At 45.5% G+C, this 18,802-nt stretch overlaps 3 protein-coding genes and 1 long non-coding RNA gene across 5 annotated transcripts; 3 read left to right on the top strand and 1 right to left on the bottom strand.

The window, feature by feature from the left end:
- The first annotated feature begins 4,157 nt into the window (after positions 1 to 4,157).
- LOC117854008 (5-epiaristolochene 1,3-dihydroxylase) lies at positions 4,158 to 6,260 on the top strand. The gene is made up of 3 exons (XM_072292950.1): positions 4,158 to 5,136; positions 5,254 to 5,510; positions 5,565 to 6,260. The coding sequence occupies exons 1-3, from the start codon at positions 4,219 to 4,221 to the stop codon at positions 5,887 to 5,889; spliced, it is 1,500 nt and encodes a 499-aa protein (XP_072149051.1). The 5' UTR covers positions 4,158 to 4,218; the 3' UTR covers positions 5,890 to 6,260.
- A 1,108-nt stretch (positions 6,261 to 7,368) lies between these two features.
- On the top strand, positions 7,369 to 9,059 carry LOC117851410 (uncharacterized). 2 transcript variants are annotated; one of them, XR_004639537.2, is made up of 3 exons: positions 7,369 to 7,780; positions 8,252 to 8,446; positions 8,701 to 9,059. It is a non-coding gene; the product is annotated as an uncharacterized lncRNA (long non-coding RNA). The 2 variants fall into 2 exon arrangements; XR_004639536.2 differs by having other exon boundaries at positions 7,371 to 7,766.
- A 2,010-nt stretch (positions 9,060 to 11,069) lies between these two features.
- On the bottom strand, positions 11,070 to 12,306 carry LOC117853621 (receptor protein kinase WSS1). Its single transcript, XM_034735932.1, has 2 exons — positions 11,693 to 12,306; positions 11,070 to 11,622 (listed from the first exon to the last, which is right to left on the bottom strand). Exons 1-2 carry the CDS (start codon positions 12,304 to 12,306, stop codon positions 11,070 to 11,072), a joined length of 1,167 nt encoding a protein of 388 aa, XP_034591823.1.
- A 3,475-nt stretch (positions 12,307 to 15,781) lies between these two features.
- Positions 15,782 to 18,779, top strand: LOC117852027 (zealexin A1 synthase). Its single transcript, XM_034733944.2, has 2 exons — positions 15,782 to 17,007; positions 18,019 to 18,779. The coding sequence occupies exons 1-2, from the start codon at positions 16,093 to 16,095 to the stop codon at positions 18,631 to 18,633; spliced, it is 1,530 nt and encodes a 509-aa protein (XP_034589835.1). The 5' UTR covers positions 15,782 to 16,092; the 3' UTR covers positions 18,634 to 18,779.
- Positions 18,780 to 18,802: the final 23 nt, after the last annotated feature.

Genomic DNA, 18,802 nt, shown 5'->3' with positions numbered 1-18,802 from the left:
CTAAATTGGCTGCCACGTCGCGCGTGGCCAAGGCCAATTTAGTACCGGTTGGTCTCCCCAACCGGTACTAAATTCTTTTTTCTTTTCTATTTCTTTATTCTATATTAGTATCTTGTATTTATTTCCTTTACGTATACTACTCTAATACGCTAATATATATAAAGTTGTATTTTATTTATAATATTACATTTGAGATAATATTATACAAAGACATATTGTGCATACATATATATGAATAATATTACATTGCATCAACTTTCCAAGTTCAACATTTTGGATCAACTATTCTGAACCCGAGTCCGGACGGTGATGCAGATTTGATCCATCGTTAGGGAACTCTCCCGCTGAATTTACTATCTTTTCCAGAAGAAATCCACTGAGTTATTCTTGAATTGCCCTGATTTTTTCCGTCTCGAGGAGTTCTTCCTTCATGTGCATAATCTATGTCATTAGCAAAGGTTATTATATTAGATCAATGGGTCTACACAATTAGAACTAATTTATTGTTAAGAAATTTGTATACGTACTCTGAATTCATGGTTAGTTATACGCTTGGAATGTACCAAGCCATGGATGAACTCACATACGTAGTATCCGCATAAATTATTCCCCAGATTCTGTCTCAAACACTATATATATGGCAAAATAAGTTATGAAGTATTTGTTGTGTTCAAAGAAGTGACACAAGATGTGCAAATTCAATACATACCGGGAATTCAGAGTGGATATGAAGTTGCTCCTTGAATTCACCTGAGTGATGTTGACAAAAGCGAGCCCATGCTCTGTTAAGCATGTTTATGAGGTCAGTGTATTGATTTCTTGATCTCCTCAGAGAGTCCAGGATATAGACCATGCTTCGATCAACCAGGATAACAAGAAGTATCTAATGGAAGCTGTATATATATGCATAGTGAAAAGCTATTTAGTCTTATTTTTAACTGCTAGTTCGAAAAATAAAAGAGATGGGAAACACGCTCACTTGAAGTTGTACAACAGAAATATGTACTTCTTGTTGTCCAAGAAATTATATATATTCTTCAAGTCGTACGGCAGGAGGTTCCTGACCCGCTGCAACAGCATCTTCATGACATCTTTCCAAATAACGAAGCATTGCTCTCTCCCATGTGCTCATTTTCTTCGGCTTATCATGAGGGCCAACTATGATTTTTCCTTGCCATGAGAGGAATGACGATCGCCCCCACCATCGCCACTACCTCCAGCAGCAGTAGCCATCTCTATGTATCATAATTTATTTAGCTCATATTTGCAAATGACTAAACTATGAATAAATTGTATTTTTTCCCACAATTTATTTAGCTCAAACATAACATATAAATGAAAAATTTCTCCATCGTAGCTTATTCTAAAAATGACTAATTACATACCTCTATTTCATTTAATTATCTCTATGTACCACAATTTATCTCGCTCATATTTGCAAATGACTAAAATATGAACAAATTATATTTTTTCCCATAATTTATTTAGTTCATATTTGCAAAGGACTAAACTATGAAATTATTCCTCTAACCTCATATCAATTTCTTTGACTAATACGAAACATAGCATCCAAAAAATTGTAGCTTATTCTAAAAATCATAAATATGAGTTCTAAATAACACACGCATATAAATAAAAAATTTCTCCATTATACCTTAGTCTAAAAATCACAAATTACTCAAGCTCTAAAGCATAAAACTTAGTATACTAACCATGTATCAAGGGAGAATGAAGTTTCTAACCTTTAGAACACTTGAATGAGTGAATCCCCACGAAATGATCAAAAATCCGGCAGCACCTCCCCTATTTTGCCATGAATGGATGAAGCCCGAGCTGAGGAAATGGCTCAGGCAGGAGGAAGAAGACGCATGATTTATAGGAGGGAAGTTAGTACCGGTTGGAAACTCCAACCGGTACTAAGGGCGTGTTTGGCATGGCTCTGGAGCTGAACTCCAGCAACTCCAGCCAAACACCCCAGCTCCAAAACACCATGGAGCTGCCAACTCCATGGAGCTATAGTGCAGATGGGGGTGGAGTTTTGGAGCACTTCTTTTGCAGCTCCACAATCACCCAATATGAACCTCCTCGTGGAGTTGGTGGATAATTACCCACCAATGCCACTGATTACACAAAAAACCATTCACTTCTTTCTTTCTCCCGAGACCCCTCCCCACGTCGTGACTCCCCTCCCCGCGCCTCCTTCCGTTCGCCCGCGGGATGCCGCCGCCAATCCCCCGCAGCCGCCCTCATTCTTTTCCTCCACCGCTCATGCCGCCGTCTCCATCTCTTCCTCCGTTCCCACGCCGCCATTGCCCTTCCCATCTCCGGCCGCCCTCCAGAGACTTGGAGCAGCCCGTGCCACACCTGACCGCGTGCCGCCCTACCCCCAGCAGCTCGTTCCCCGCTTGGCTTCCCTGCATCCACCCACCTCGATGCACCGCTCGCCTCGTCGGCCCTGATCCGACCTTGGGCGCCCCGACATCCACGTCGCCCGCTGGGCACCGCCATCTCGTGTCCCCTCTGCGCTAGTCCACCGCCACCCCAGCAACTCCATGGGAGGAGATCTGCCACCGCCAGGATCCTCCTCCGCCCAAGATTGACCAGCGACCTGCCGCCGCCAGGATCCTCCTCCGCCCAAGACTGACCAGTGACCTGCCGCCATCTGTCCTACCACTATTAAGCAAGCGCCAAGGGGAGCGAGGTGACACTGTCAATCCCCTCCTCTATCAGTGCTGAGCTCCAAGGTGAGGAAATTTTTCCCTTTTCTCATTTAATTCCTGTGTTTGTGTTGTGAGATGAGAACAAAATCATGTTGAAATCTAGTCTGAAATGTTCTAAATGTATGCACTAAATGGTCTTTTTACAGAATTTTTCACCTTGTGCTAGTCCAGATTTCTCGATTCGTAGTCATCTGTATTTGACTCTATAGACTGTATTCTATTGAAATGATGAAATGCGCAGTGCTTCTTTGTTAATTGATTATGTGACCTTTTTCTCAATACAATGTTGCAGATGAATTTGCTCGCCCGGCAGGACTTTGGGGACGTTGTGGACGTGCGGACGAACCGACGGTTGGCGCTCGACATCTTGGAGCGCGTCACAGCTGAGGTGCTGTTGTTCCTGAGGAAGAAAAGAGGGGGATAAGAGGATGACAGGTGGGACCATGAGTTGGGGGCAAGAATGACAATTCACCTTCAAACTCTTCTTTTCTGGAGTTGGGGACACCCTTCCAGCCAAACATCTCCATCAGACAGCTCCAACTCCACCCAGAGTTAGCTCCACCTGGAGTTCTGGAGTGGAGCAGATCCACCCAGAGTTGGAGCCATGCCAAACAGGACCTAAAGGTACCCATTAGTATGGGTGGAGCCTCCACCCAGTACTAAAGACCCTCAGGCACATTAATACCGGGTGGAGGCTCCACCCGGTACTAATGAGTGAACTTTAGTACCGGTTGGAGCTCCCAACCGGTATTAAAGGAGGTCACAGGGGGGCTTCTAGGGAACTAGCCGTTAGAACCGGTACTAATGAGCATTAGTACCGAGTCAAAAACCAACCGGTACCGAACCTCAGGACGAATGCTGAGTTTTTCAGTAGTGTGTTTAAAGCCGGCACATATAGGGGAACTAGCCCATCATACTGATACGCACAATCTGCGTGGCTTGGTACTAGTACTAGTCATAAATTAAGTAAAACTCCCCTTCAATGTATCTCCTCATCTCCTTAACTATGATTCTGATTGCCCATTCCAGCACTGAGACGTACTGGATCCAATGTCCCGGCTTGGAACAGGGCCAAGCTGACCATGGCACTATCATTAACAATCGCTAGTTCCGAGTCAGAACTTCTGACTGAACACATTTCCTTTGGCGTACGAAGAGAAAAGCTCTGACTAATTGTATGCTTCTGACTAATTGTATATACTCAACCTTTGACACCAATTTAAATATCTACGAGAGAATATAATCGGTGTACTAGTCAATATCCATGTTACGCATGTCCTCACATACGATTTGCGAGCTCATTATTTGAATCCTTCCAGTTCATGCTCTTGATAGCCGCCAGAGAACAGGTCCATCAGCTTCTCCAGTAGTGCATGTAGCCTGGCCATCTATAAATAGCCTGGGCACCTAAATTCTCGTTGCACATGCAAACACAAACTGGCTTACTCTAGCTAGAAGTTCTTCGCAGCCAAAAGAAACGAAACCATACGTGAAAACCATGCTGATCTCCTGCTACCTCTTGTTGGCTCTCCTCCCGCTTGTCCTGCTGATCTTCCTCAGGCCACGGCTGCAGCAGAGGCTTCGCAACGAAGCACCACCTCTGAGACTCCCTCCCGGTCCATGGCGGCTCCCCGTCATCGGCAGCCTCCACCACCTCATCATGAACCCGCTCAAGCACCGCGTCCTGGCCGACCTCGCGCGCCGGTGCGACGCCCCAGTCATGTACCTCCGGCTCGGCGAGCTGGACGCGGTGGTCGTGTCGTCCCCGGACGCCGCCCGGGAGGTCATGAAGACGCACGACGTCACCTTCGCGTCGCGACCGCTGAACGCGACGGCGAGGGCCACGGCCGCCCACGGGCTGGGCCTCGTGATGACGCCGTACGGCGAGCGGTGGCGGCAGCTCCGCAAGGTCTGCGCCGTGGAGCTCCTCAGCGCCAAGAGGGTGCGGTCCTTCCGCCCCATACGCGAGGACGAGACCGCCCAGCTCGTCGCCGACATCGCCGCCGCGTGCCCGCCCGGCGGCGAGCCCGTGAACATCACCCAGCGGTTAGCCACGCTCATCACGGACTCGTCGTTTCGCGCCATGATGGGAGAGCGGTTCAAGTACCGTGACGAGTTCCGGGAGTCCCTCTCCCAGATGGTGAAGATCGCTGCCGGGTTCAACGTACGCGACATGTTCCCGTCCTCGAGGCTCATGTGCGGCATCAGTGGCACGGTGCGCAAGTCCAGGGCGTTCCACCGCAAAATCTACCAGCTGATAGACTACGCCATCGACCAACATGGGGAGCGGAAAGCGGCAGGGGGCGCCGCCGCCGCCGCCGCCGAGGACATGATTGATGTTCTTTTGAGAATCCAGAAGGAAGATAGCCTCGACTACAGCTCTCTCTCCATTGGGACTATCAAAGCCGTCATCCTTGTAACTACCGCTCTATTCTCCGATTTACATAAGAGCATTTTTCTTATTCTTTCGAAAAGGTAATTTGTTTGTTCCACTAGAAACTAAAATTTAACACCATGCATGCATACCGTGCAGGACTTGTTTGCAGGTGGAAGTGAAACAACATCAACGACTATCAGTTGGGCTATAGCAGAGCTCATGAGGAACCCTAGTGTAATGCAGAAAGTACAGGAGGAGGTTTGGCACGCAGTGCAAGACAAGTCGAGGGTAAGCGAAGATGACTTGGTTAACTTCCATTATCTAAAACTCGTCATCAAGGAAACTCTAAGGTTGCACCCAGCAGCACCCCTGCTCATCCCAAGAGAGTGCCAGGAGCCATGCCAGATTCTTGGGTACGATGTTCCGAAAGGCACGTATGTCTTTGTGAACGCATGGGCCATTGGCAGGGACCCGAAATATTGGGACGAACCCGAAGCCTTCAAGCCAGAGCGATTTGAAGGGGTCGCATTCGACTACAGTGGCACCGACTTCCGATACATACCATTCGGAGCTGGTAGAAGGATTTGCCCGGGCGCGACGTTCGCCTTGGCAAACATAGAGCTCAATCTCGCCACGCTTATCTTCCACTTCGACTGGAAGTTTCCGGCTGGAGTCATGCCAGGCGATGTGGACCTAACGGAGGAGATGGGCATCACCGTGCGTCCCAAGAGGGACCTGTACATGCACGCGAGCGTGCGTGTGCCACTGCCTGCGAGGGAGCCCTTGATTTGAGAACTCGCCTGCGTGTGGTGATCCTGCATGCGTCGGACCGCACCCAAAGCCCTGAAGCAGCACTCTAGCTTGTAATGTGTGGTGTGCTAATGTGTGTTATGTAACCACAGAGATGATTTGATCCTGTCATGTCTATATATGTTGGACATGCCGTGTGTGTGACAGGTTGTGAGCGTATTGTTGTGTGCCACGAAACGTATAGTTGGGATGATCTGGAAATATGTTGTGGAGAATAAGTATGTATATGTTGAACATGTTGTGTTGGACAGATCATTGATCCAACTGTGTCATGTACGTACACAAAATCTATAATAAAAATAACGAAAACAATTGAAAATCTTTCCTCACCTAATTTAGACACATCGTAACTCTCACGTTGGACCTACATTTCGGGGGTGGAGGGGAAGAGGATCGGGTGCAGAACCATAGAATTCTATCGACGTTAGGGAGTGTCGTTTCTGCCAAAACAACCGAACTTTTCTCACCCCGTCCATGCGTTACCCACCCGCAGGCCCAGTCCTGCGAGCTGCCGACCCCGGCAGCGGAGGCGGTGGCCTAATGTCCCGAAGGGGGCAGACACGTCTGCATGATGCGGCAGCGACGACCCGCCTTGGCACCATCCCTCCCTCCCCATCCACCCGCCATCCCTCCCCATCCGCACAGACCATTGCTCGGGTTTGTCGAGCGGTTGGCGGTGCTCGGGTTCGGTGAGCGGGTTGGTGGAACGACACTCACACGTGAGCTGTTCTCTTGCGGTGTGCTTGAGGTGTAGAAGGCCGGGAGGAGAAGCTCGAGCGATCGGGATTGATGGGCGTCGAGCACTCAGGATTACAGTGGCTTTGGACCTTCGGTGGAGTGCTAATACAGGATATAATCACAAGTTATTTCACAAGTTCTTCTGTCACCGAAAATATATTTTTCATGACGTGAGGTAGAAAAACGTCTTCTTTGTCATCTTTAGATATGCATGAGGTGATGCTATTTCTTGTCAACACTATGTGTATTACTGATAAAAACAAGCAGATTACATATCATTTTAGTTGAGGCACTTCAAATTATCCATGAATAAACTAAAACTAAAACGAAAACGTTCTGAGTTCTCATTCTCAAACTAGATTTTCCATTCATGTTCGAATCGAAAATCTCAAAATGATTGTCAGTGCACCACGTTGTCAAAAAGAAAAAAGAAAGAAAGCTGATGATATCTACATTTTACCGGTACAATGGAATTGCTTTCTCTACCCGTAAAAAATGCAATTGCTTTCTGTAGCTGTAAAAATGTAATTGCTTTCCTTAGGGAAAAAATGACTTATTTTTTAGGAAGCTAAACATTTTTTTAAGTCGTCAATTTTCTTCCTTTTGGTATGCAGTTACCCGACACAAATTGGTTCAAGAAACTCAACTCGACCGATGGCAAATCGGGAAATCACCCAACGGCTTTGACCTAAATGCCCCTCCCCTCTCATCCCTTCCACCCCCGTCTTCCACCATTGCCCCTCGGCCTCCCCCTCCCGGCCTCCCCCAATTTCCTCCTCTCTTTGCCCTCCGCGCTGCCACCACCCTGCCCCTGCACGGCCTTCAAATCCGCCCGCTGTTTCCCACCCTCCCCCCTTCGCGCGCAGCAGCTCGCTCACCTCGCCGCGCCGGCGTGGCGGGGCGCCGTTCGGTGGGTGGGTCTCGCTTCTTGGATCTCGCGGGAGGCCCTGCCTTCCTGGTTGCGTTGGTCTCCGCGTCTCTCGGTGATTCGGGCTGCTTGCTGGATGGTGATGGCTGTGACTAGTTCCGGGGTGATGGCTCCGTGAATATTGGATTGGGTTTCCGACAGAGGGGATTGGATCTTGGCGGTGCTGCGAGAGGCCACAACCATATAGCAAAAGGTATTCCATATGAGGTTGGTCTTTCCACTAACATTATATTGTGTTTTAAAAAAAACATACACCAAGGGAATGGCTAGCTTGCCAATTTCCCAACTAATGACAGAAATAAATAAGCGGCTCCGGTTAACCCGTACGTAACCGTTATTTTTTCTGCTTTGTTTTGCTGCATCAGATTTTATTTGAGGCATTGCTGGTATGACTTTGGAAAATAGAACTTAATTTCCTTCTTGAAGAAAAAATGTATCTGTTACTTGTGTGATCGACTAATAATGAAAATATATCTATAATACAAAAAGACATCTATAATACATTATTGCAGTTCCCAAGTCTTTTACCAGGTGAACCACAATGTCTCTGAGAAAAATAAACTTCAGTTTAGTGTATATAATTGTTTAGTAGCTCTACGTTTTAACCTTGAATTTTCCTTCCCTTTTTCTCATTTTTGTACCGTTGGCTTGAATCAATGAGCCTGACCTATGCAACAGTCATTGGAATTCTCCTCAAGCTGAAGAGACTCACAAATGGGCATCCGTCATGTTACTCTTCGGCGTGCTGGATGGCCACGGGCAACTGGGACAGTGGAGCAGGACGCCATGCTGAACTGTATATGCGTGTTTAGATGTGTGACGAGGACAGGAGCATGTTCCAGATGTGCAAAGATGAGCAGGCATCAAGTGGATGTAAGACTTGGTGAATTGATCTGAAAATTGTTTTGAAACAGAAGACATTTCATATTGTAATTTACTTATCATCATACTTTAGTAGCAATAGCACTTATACATGTGATGAAAATTGTTTCCTTTCACCATGTTAGGGCACTAGGTTCACTGATGACATTATTTTTCTTGGTTGATAGAACAGCATTGACTATTTTTGGAACCCCATTGTTTATCTTTTTAAAACCTCTTCATCATCTATGATGTTTGTTCTTCAGGAAGAAGTCAGAAGTAAGCTGGCTGCATTGGAGGTGGGCCATCAAAATGAAATTCAGAGAACAGTTTCTGCATTCGCTTGACTTCAGAAATATGCGGAATCAAGAAAAGAGATAGACAGAAGACTAGATGTGCACTTCCAGAGAAGAATGTATGTACCTTTGTAAATGTTTCTTGCATTTCTTGAAGTATGCAATTTCCATGTTTTTACAAATACTAGAGAAAAATTCTATTTGTTTTAATGAGATATAAAGCATTTGTAGTACTATTCCAATGTCTGTATCCAAAATAGGAGCAGGTTCTCTCAGCAATGAGCTAATCGCTTACTGCATTGTTTAGCAATGCTGATTTCTCTATTAAATTATTCTGCCTTCATTTATTCTATATTCCAAAGTGAAAAGTGTATGCATTTACAAGGCATCTGGAACTTGCTTTCAGTGTACTTCTTGGGTGCACAACTCATCTTTATTAGATTGATTGAAGGATTCGCACTGACAACATTTCTAAATTTTTGAGTTCAATGTTGAATGCTCTGTTGAATACTTCTATTACTGTACTGTATCCCTCATAGTCAGGTGATGTGTATTACTTATAAGGACAAGTGCCATTTGTTTTTTCAAGTACACTATATGCTACTCTCTCCGTTCTAAATTGTAGGTCGTTTTGGCTTTTCTAGGTTTATAGATATGCATAATAATATCTATGAACCTAGAAAAACCAAAACGACCTACAATTTGAAACGGAGGAAGTAGATGCTTGGGTACAGGTCTGTTTCTTTTGTAGATGTGTATAGTAGAATGGTTGTTTGTATCTGTATCTCCGTAAACATGCTTGTGAACGTTCGTTTTATTCAACTATGTATCACCAAGACATCGAGACCCTGTAGACCTTGCACTTATTTGTATGAACTAAGAGCAGATATGTTATTTATATTATTTTCTATTACAAGTATGTTGACACAAGCGAGCAATCACTTTCATTTCGTCAAGGCTGTTGGTTATAGAATGTTGTTCACGACCATTTCATTACTTCAACCATCTCACACCATGTTGGTTATAAACCAGATAAAATTGATTCTTACGTATCTAAAATAAATCATGTTTCCCATGCTTTATGTATTTGCGCCAGAAATCTTTTATGCCCGTAGCAACGCACGGGCACGATCCTAGTAAATAAAAAAGCACGAGAAAATGTAAAAATCTGATGGTATAGGTAAATAATGTACCTGTGCTGCAACACTACTGTAAAGAAGATAAAATTTCTTATTTGACACCGGTAAAGTTACTCATTCCTTTCTTAACCCTTAAGTTTAAATTTTTTATTTGACACTAGGTCTGAATTTCATTCCCAATTTGACAATTCTGTCTATTTTAAGGACTAACGGTGTTAAGTGTCATTTAAAAAGCCCATTTTGCCTCTAATGGTGTCATGTAGTTTTGTAGTCCATAATTTCAGAAAGGTGTATTTGTACGTAACGGTATTGTTTGGACGTCATTTTAAACATCGTTTGATAAAGTTGTCATAACTTTTTTTATGCAAGCATGCAGCAAATATTGTGCCAAAACTTAATGAGTAAAAGATTCACAAAATCAAGCATGAAATCAGGTGGTGGTGGAGCCTACCTGACTGCTACCTCGCTTTGCTCTCTTGTGGTTGCTAATTTGCTTACTACTATACCGACTCACTGAACTGATGATTAGGCTCTGCAACAGCCAACAGTACAAACCTTCCCTCTTTTCTCTGGAGTATCCTGGGTTGTTCATTGTTGTAGCCCTAGCTCTGGAGTATCCTGGGTGTCTCTTGTATGCCCTACTATAGTAAACATGCTTTGCTCCGTGATGCATTTACGATACACTGAGGACTATGCAACCGTTGCTCCTCTTGTGCAACCTGGCTGAAGACATTGATGTTGATGCTTAGATGCATCTAGCTACAAGTAAGAAGTTAATCCCTACTTCTGAATGTTGATGAGTTGGTGCCCGCGGACAGTGATGATGGTATTCTGATGATGAATGTTAAGTTTAGAGGGTTCTGTAGGTATCTGTATCTTGGATGCAGCTATATATAGAGTCTCCAAATCAAGTCAAATATTATATATCAGCCATGTTAATAGTGGACAGTAGGACAGAAATTCGAACGTCAAACTGATTTGCCTGTTTTTTTAATTAATAAAAGGTGTTTGCATGCATAAAAAATATTTTGAGTGCTGCCTCCATTAGAAACACAAACACTCAGCTTAAAATCGACAGAGAAGCATATATGTGCGTTATTAAAATTGGAGCTTATGATGACAAACAAGAGATCTTACACGCTAATTTCCCTTCCAAAAAATAAACACAACACTGCGATAATGCTAACAATAGTTCCTGCTCTAGACTTTGATGAGGCATCCGTGGAGTCTGAAGATGATGAAGAGCCTCCATTGAGACTGACTACCTTGTCCTGAACCATGATGATTCCACAAACTCGGGCTGTTCCCATCTGCTGACACATCAACTGACTCCCTAAACTTGGGCAGTTGGCCGGTGAGCCTATTGTTTCTGACATCAGCAAGGCTAAGGTTCGGCAATGCCGCGAGCGCATCCGGAATCTCCCCGGTGAGATTGATGTTGGCCAGGTCAAGCTTCCTAAGCCCTTTCAAGTTGGCAATGGCCGGTGATATTGTCCCTGACAAGTTGTAGCTCGTCAGGCCGAGAATCTCTACATCTGACATGTCGCATATCACGCCCACCCAGCCACTGCAGGGGTCGTTCCCCGTCCATGACCTTGCGAGATGAAGCGGGTAACCAAACCCCTCGGCCACCTGGAGCAGAGTGCTCACCTGCGCGTCGCATGGCCCGGGTTTTTCCAAGCAGAACCCGTTGCCGGCGACCACGTCGTCGACGGCCACGGCGGACGCGAACACCGGCACCGGGCCCTGGTCCCTGGAAGTGGTTGTAGTTATACTTGTAGGATAGGGACATGTTCGTCAGGCTCGCCATCTTGCCCAGAGACGCCGGTATGACGCCGGTGAGATTGTTGTGGGACAGGCGCAGCGTCCTGATCGACGTGAGGTTCGAGACCAGGGCCGCCGCCGGGAAGGCGCAGGTGAGGTTGGTGTTGGAGGCGGAGAAGGTGTGGAGGGAAGGGCAACCGAAGATGGCGGCGGGGAACGGCCACGACGGCAGGGGGAGACCGTCGATGCTAAGGCTCAGCAGCGCGGGAGTCGCGCGGAGGAAGTCCCCGGGGAGGGAGGTGAAGGCGTTGCCGTCGAGGGAGAGGCGGGTGAGGGCGGGGGATCGGAGCGGCGGGACGGCGCCGGAGAGGGCGTTGCCCTGGAGCTGGAGCGACTCGGGCGCGGTGAGGTTGGAGATGGAGGACGGCAGCGTCCCCGCCAGGCCTTGCCCCGCAAGGTCGATGGCGGTGACGCGGCCGGCAGCGGAGCAGGTGACGCCCTTGAAGGAGCAAGCGTCGCCGCCGGCGGTCCAGGTGGAGGGCAGCTTCGCGAGGGATCGAACGAGGTCGGCGATGACGTCGGCGTCGGATGAGGATCCGATTCCCGCCGCAGCAGCAGCAGCAATGCAGCACGAGAGGAGGGAGACCAGGAAATGCTTGATCTTCCTCCCCATGATGGTAGGATTCTTGGTTGCCTTGCCTCGGCATAGAGCGCGGTGGCTCGAGGCGGCGCGATGCGTGGTCTCGTCCCAATCCGCGTGCGGTGATTTGGCTCCGCGTCCCCGCCTGTTCCTACGGTGTGCTGCTGACGGCTTTGTTTGTGCTGCGGAGTAAATTTTGCCACACAGCTTGCGGACAATCTGTCACAGCACAGTTCACTTCCAACGCAAACATTCACTACTCATGTGAGAAAAGATAGCATATCAAACAACTCCATTAATGCTGTTGGAGGTGCATAAAAACCATCACTGGTGACAGGAGAGCATCATCTTGAGTTATTCCCTTCGTTTTGGATCGGATATTCTTTTTAAATATTCACAGCCAACGCTACTGGAGAAAGCATTTTCAGTCCACCCCAAATCTAGCATTAGTATCGCATCAGACTTTGGCCGATATATTTGAGAAGGGATGTTTTCCTTTTGAATTCACATGTGGATAATTTTTTAGTTCCGATTGGTACTACTAATGTCTACCTTTAGTACCGTTGGTATTAGCATCTCGCACTAAATCATCGAAGGCCTTTAGTATTACCACCTAAGACTTTCGATACCTGCCATCCACCCGACTTTGGTCGGTATATTTGGGGTGGATGAAAATGGTTTCTCTTGTAGTGATATATCATGTGTTATAAAATATGCTACATGTAATGCAACTATCACATACTTCTCAAACAAAGAAATTGGCACGTCGTTTCAAAAAAAAGAAATTGGCACGTGCATCATTCATTTTCCGTGCAACTATCAGGTACATTACTTCTAAAACGAAAATTGTCATGTAAGAATTTGTCACATGCGTCCTGTTTTTATTAAATATTGTCACGTACAAAATTGACTGGAACACTACCTATCATGTCAGGAGACCTAGATTTTCAGTTGCTGCAAAATCTGGGATGTCATGTACAAAATTGACTGGACACCTATCACGTCAGGAGACCTAGAATCAGTTGCTGCAAAATCTGGGATGTCACGTACAAAATTGACTGGACACCTATCACGTTAGGAGAAAAGCTCATCATCAAGGAAACTTTAAGGTTGCACACACCAGGAGCTCTCCTACTCCCTAGAGAGTGTCAGGAGGCGTGTGAGATCCTTGGATATGATGTCATGTGCTAAAGGGTACGATTGTCCTTGTGAATGCGTAGGCCATCGTAGGGACCCGAAATACTGGGACGAACCCGAGGTTTTCAAGCCCTATCGATTCGAAGAGGGCACAACGGATTTCATGGGCACCGACTTCCGCTACACTCCCTTTGGAGCTGGACGGAGGATATGCCCGGGCTTGGCATTCGCGCTGGCAAACGTGGAGCTTATTCTCGCTATGCTTCTATTCCACTTCGATTGGCATCTGCCACCTGGAGTCATACCGAGTGAGCTGGACATGGCAGAGCTAGGAGATGGGAGTCGCTATTCGCCGAAAGAGGGACCTGTACTTAAATCCAATGGTCCGTGTACCACTCTAAACTACATCCTACTTCTAAAACTGAAATATCAGTCTATTTATGTTGTTATTCGATCACCATTGTAAAATTTGGGTGTCTATGTAAGAATATTTATTCGCTGAAGTGGATCATGTAATGTATATTAACACACAAATTTAATAATTGGCATTCTAATGTGACAGTTGTGGCTGGCATATAAATTTGGAATTGTCAGGTTTAAATACCGTCCTCTCTCTTTTCTGTACAGTAAACATGCCTGGTTGATACAAAGGATTATTGTAGCACCCATTGTATGTAGATATGTATATGTCTACATGATAACACAGAAGGGTTGCTGCACCTATCATGTGTAGAGACATTGCTCTTTGTAGAGGATCATATGGGTTCTCAAAAGATACGCACATAATGTCCTCGAGTGGTTCTTGTTGATTAGTGGCTCTGTATAGTAGAGGAGTACTCATGCATATTAATGAAAAGTTGTTAGTAACTAAAGTGACATTTGGAGTTTCAGTTGTAGAAATTAGGTTGTCCGATTCGTGATCATCATAGTTGCTACTTCATGCATGGTTCAAGCGCTCATTAGCATTTATACAAAGAAGGGGGACAAAGAAGAGACAACCAAGGTCATTCGGACGCCTTCTCAGTAGATTGTGACTTATGGCCTCAAGGCTATACCTAACTCGATCTTTGATCTCGTGGATAAGTGATTGGCACGGTCTTCTATTCTGGCATATCCTGCACATTTTAGCATTTGTGCACAAGCAAGTTAGTCGATAGCCTATATATCATGTGCAACGGAGGTTGGATTTAGGTTATGTAGCAGGTCATCACTAGTATGGCGAAGAAGCGAAGCCAAAGCTATCCAAATGGGTATTGGCCATTAGTGAAAGGCAAAGAACTTCTCTAGGAGATAATAACACTTTTTCAATCCTAGCCATTGAGATATAACCAAATGGATGATCGACAATTATTTTAGGAGTAGCATTGTGGAAGCCTTAAACAATTCGGTTAACCCAAGGTCATTTAGCTCAAGTACTATAACACCTAGAAATGTGGAAACATTTTTAAATTTTCAAATATACTATTTACTAACATCTCTAAAAGCCAGAAATATGCTCCAACGCAGGCTAATCATTGCTTAGGTATTGTTTGTTGAGAATGTCTAAAATGTATGGACATAGTAGCACCGCTCATTGTACAGTACAATATGGTACAATTGGAGAAGTTCAATTGCTTAGATAGCATTCCTAAATGTTCTAAAAGAAATCATGAATGGATATAGCATACAAGTCTACATGCAAACAAGATTTGAGGTTGAATTAAAAAAATTATTTAAGTAGAAATAATACAATAAATTGTAGCTGAGGTTACAACTAGAAACCCATTCACGTATTGATTTCACCTTGCCTAAGTTTTATTTAAGTTTAAATTATACATGTAGACGATATATACTTGTGTGCTCTATCTATTTATACTTTTTTGGATTCTTTTTATGCACTTGATTAGCTACATTACCTAACCTCAATGGTACCACTTAAACTTCTTACATGATGCACTTGATGCAAATCTAGTCTAGGACCATTCGTGTTGACGAAAATGAGAGAAGCAATAAAATAAGTAGTACAAATTTATTAAAAAAATGTACTTTAAGCTTTGAAATTTCATGCCACACCCGATGGAATTGCAAACATGGATTTTTCACATGTGCATGTGACCACACGAGTTATTTGAGCCATCCATTTTTGAATCGGTGGTGAGATGGATCATGGGTAAGTGAGAAGTACATGTGGTAGGTAGTAAATCAATAGTTGGATGCATAGAAATCAACGGTTGAGATAAGTTTTGTAGTCACGTATACACGTGGTTTTACATTTTTCATGGAATTGCTACGCAAGAGAGCACTTCCTAAAAACGAAAGTTGCTTGGTTTAAGTTAAAAGAATTTGACTCAAGAAAGATAGTTATATTGATATAATTTCGAAAATCGAAGGAAGCAGCAAGGTTATAGGATTCGGACCAAGTTAAATTTTCATTATGGCTCGTAGCCAAAACAATCCCACAAATACCTCCCTTCGCTATAAAAGTGGAAACCTATCAGACCCTGCTCCAGTAGTTTCCTTCCCTTACTTCTTGCTCAAATCTAGACCAAATTTCAACAAAACCTACCATCGAGGAGAAGCCGGCTGCTTCAGTTCGTGCATCTATAAATTGTCAGCCTGCTTTCCTTGCTGCACATTCACACAAACTGCCGACATCTACTAGCTTGTCACAAACCGCAAGCTCCTGTTAATTGTGAGCACATCATGGAGAATCTCTCAGGCAGCTTGTACTTCCTGGCGCATGTTCTGCTGCTGCTTCTTATCCCCTTCTTACTTCTGTCCCTCCAATTTCGGCGCAAGGATCAGCCAAGGCTGCCACCGGGGCCATGGCGGCTGCCGGTCATCGGCAGCCTCCACCACCTCGTCAAGACCCCGCTAATCCACCGCGCACTGGCCGACCTCGCGCGGCGGCACGACGCGCCCGTCATGTACCTCCGTCTCGGCGAGCTGCCCGCGGTGGTCGCCTCGTCCCCCGACGCCGCCCGTGAGGTCATGAAGACGCACGACGTCACCTTCGCGACGCGCCCTCTGAGCACGACGCTGAGGGCCACGGTCGCCGGCGGGCTGGGCGTCGCGTTCTCGCCCTACGGCGAGCGGTGGCGGCAGCTCCGCAAGTTCATCACGCTGGAGCTCCTCAGCGCCAAGCGCGTGCGGTCCTTCCGCCCCATCCGCGAGGACGAGGCCGCCCGCTTCGTCGGCGGCATCGCCGCGGCGTGCCCGGCCGGCGAGCCGGTGAACGTCACCGCGCGGGTAGCCAACCTCGTCGCCGACTCGGCGCTGCGCGCCATGATAGGCGAGCGGTTCGGGCGCCGGGAGGAACTCCTGAAGTGTGTCGCCCAGGCGGTAAAGATCGGTTCCGGGTTCAATGCATGTGACCTGTTCCCGTCGTCGAGGCTCGTGTGCGCCATTGATGGCACGGTGCGCAAGGCTCGGGCGTTCACGCGGAAGACGTTTGAGCTGGTGGACTACGCCATTGAGCAACACAGGGAGCGCAGGTCGGGGGCGAGCGCCACTGACGTCGCGGAAGACGAGGACCTGCTTGGTGTCCTTTTGAGGACCCAGGAGGAAGGTGGCTTCGGTTGCCCGCTCGACGTGGGAGATATCAAAGCCATCCTCGCTGTAAGTACTCTCTTTTTTAGGGACTCTTTAATTTATATTTATATTAGCGTGTACTGTATCTATCTTTCTTTAATTAATCATCGTTTTCATTGAAGCAACTCCATTTCCATGGTACGAGCAAGAGGGGACTATTTATTTTTATTGCAGAAAAACAGCTACTCTAATGAGTTGTGTTTTCTTAATAGGCGTGTGTACAAGGCCAAAGAACAGCAAAAGTTTTAGCTAGCTAAAAAGTAGAAATTTCATTAAAAAATATTACAGTACAGAAAATCATATGGAAGTTTAACAGAGCAACTATTTGGGCAAGTCAACCAAGAAATAGTTATAAAATCCAAAAAAGGTAGATCGAATCAACCGTCCTTAAAAAAATTAGGGAACAAAAAAGAACTGTGGGACTCAAACATAGAAAAACATATTAAACACTACACTTGGAATTTTACGGGGTTCTAGATACATAGAAAATTCTGTAAATAAAAACAAGTAAAACAGGGGGTCTTAGTGATCCTTTGTTTCAAAAATTAACTGCCGAATCTCCGTGGTTTGCAGGAATAAAGACAAAAATAAAACTTTAGAAAAGGAGAACGGCTTGTAGTACTTACTTTGGTGGTGCAGTAGTGCATATTAACAGGAGTTGTTACAAGCGGCACTACATACAACTACATCCTTAATTATATATTAGAGTTATATATAAGATTAGAGTTAATACGTCTTGGAGTAGAATTGTGCATACGTATTAACTCTAATCTTATAAGCTAAAGTTGTACTCCCTCCATTCCAAATTGTAGGTCGTTTTGACTTTTTTAGGTGCAGTGCATAGTTTTTACTATACATCTAGATATAGTATATGTCTAGATGTATAATAATATCTATGAACCTAGCTAAAAGCTAAAACGACCTACAATTTGGAACGGAGGGAGTATAATGAGATTACAATATGTACAGGGTCCAGATGCTCTGTAGTGTGGGCTATTTGGATAATTACTTTAAAAGGGTAATCCTTATATCATGCAGGAATTGTTTCTTGCTGGAAGTGAATCAACATCTACAACTATTATATGGGCTATGGCAGAGCTCATGAGGAACCCAAGTGTGATGAAGAGAGCACAAACTGAATTGCGTTGTGCATTGCAAGATAAGTCAACGGTCACAGAGGATGACTTGGTAAATTTACCATATATAAAGCTCATCATCAAGGAAACTTTAAGGTTGCATACACCAGGACCTCTCCTCCTCCCTAGAGAGTGTCAGGAGTCATGTGAGATCCTTGGGTATGATGTGCTAAAGGGTACGATTGTCCTTGTGAATGCGTGGGCCATCTGTAGGGACCCGAAATACTGGGACGAACCCGAGGTTTTCAAGCCCCATCGATTCGAAGAATGCACAACTGATTTCATGGGCACTGACTTCTGCTACACTCCCTTTGGAGCTGGCCGGAGGATATGCCCAGGCTTAGCGTTTGCACTGGCAAACATGGAGCTTGTTCTCGCGGTGCTTCTCTTCCACTTCGATTGGCAGCTACCATCTGGAGTCATACCGAGTGAGTTGGACATGGAAGAGGAGGTGGGGATCTCCGTTCGCCGGAAGAGGGACCTTTTCCTACATCCAACCCTCCGTGTGCCACTCTAAGCTACATCGTACTTCAAAAACTGAAATTCAAGGCTATTTGTGTTGTTGTTCACGGCCTACAATTTGGATGTTTATGTAAGAATATTTATTCACTAACGTGGATCATGTAACTTTAATTCTAATAATTGGCATTCTATTGTGGCGGTCGCGACAGGCGTAAAAGATCTGG

The sequence above is a fragment of the Setaria viridis genome, chromosome 4 (assembly GCF_005286985.2).
Source record: "Setaria viridis chromosome 4, Setaria_viridis_v4.0, whole genome shotgun sequence".
Lineage (NCBI taxonomy): Eukaryota > Viridiplantae > Streptophyta > Magnoliopsida > Poales > Poaceae > Setaria > Setaria viridis.
The sequence above is the reverse complement of the archived record's forward strand: the minus strand, read 5'-3'. Positions and strand labels throughout refer to the sequence as shown.

Bases quoted from the DNA above. Each gene is read 5' to 3' on its own strand.
- LOC117852027 (XM_034733944.2), top strand. From the start codon at position 16,093: ATGGAGAATCTCTCAGGCAGCTTGTACTTCCTGGCGCATGTTCTGCTG. The intron at 17,008-18,018 runs GTAAGTACTCTC...TATATCATGCAG, and splicing joins ATATCAAAGCCATCCTCGCT to GAATTGTTTCTTGCTGGAAG.
- LOC117854008 (XM_072292950.1), top strand. From the start codon at position 4,219: ATGCTGATCTCCTGCTACCTCTTGTTGGCTCTCCTCCCGCTTGTCCTG. The intron at 5,137-5,253 runs GTAACTACCGCT...CATACCGTGCAG, and splicing joins CTATCAAAGCCGTCATCCTT to GACTTGTTTGCAGGTGGAAG. The intron at 5,511-5,564 runs GTACGATGTTCC...GGCCATTGGCAG, and splicing joins GAGCCATGCCAGATTCTTGG to GGACCCGAAATATTGGGACG.
- LOC117853621 (XM_034735932.1), bottom strand. From the start codon at position 12,306: ATGGGGAGGAAGATCAAGCATTTCCTGGTCTCCCTCCTCTCGTGCTGC. The intron at 11,623-11,692 runs GTCTCTGGGCAA...AACCACTTCCAG, and splicing joins CTCACCGGCGTCATACCGGC to GGACCAGGGCCCGGTGCCGG.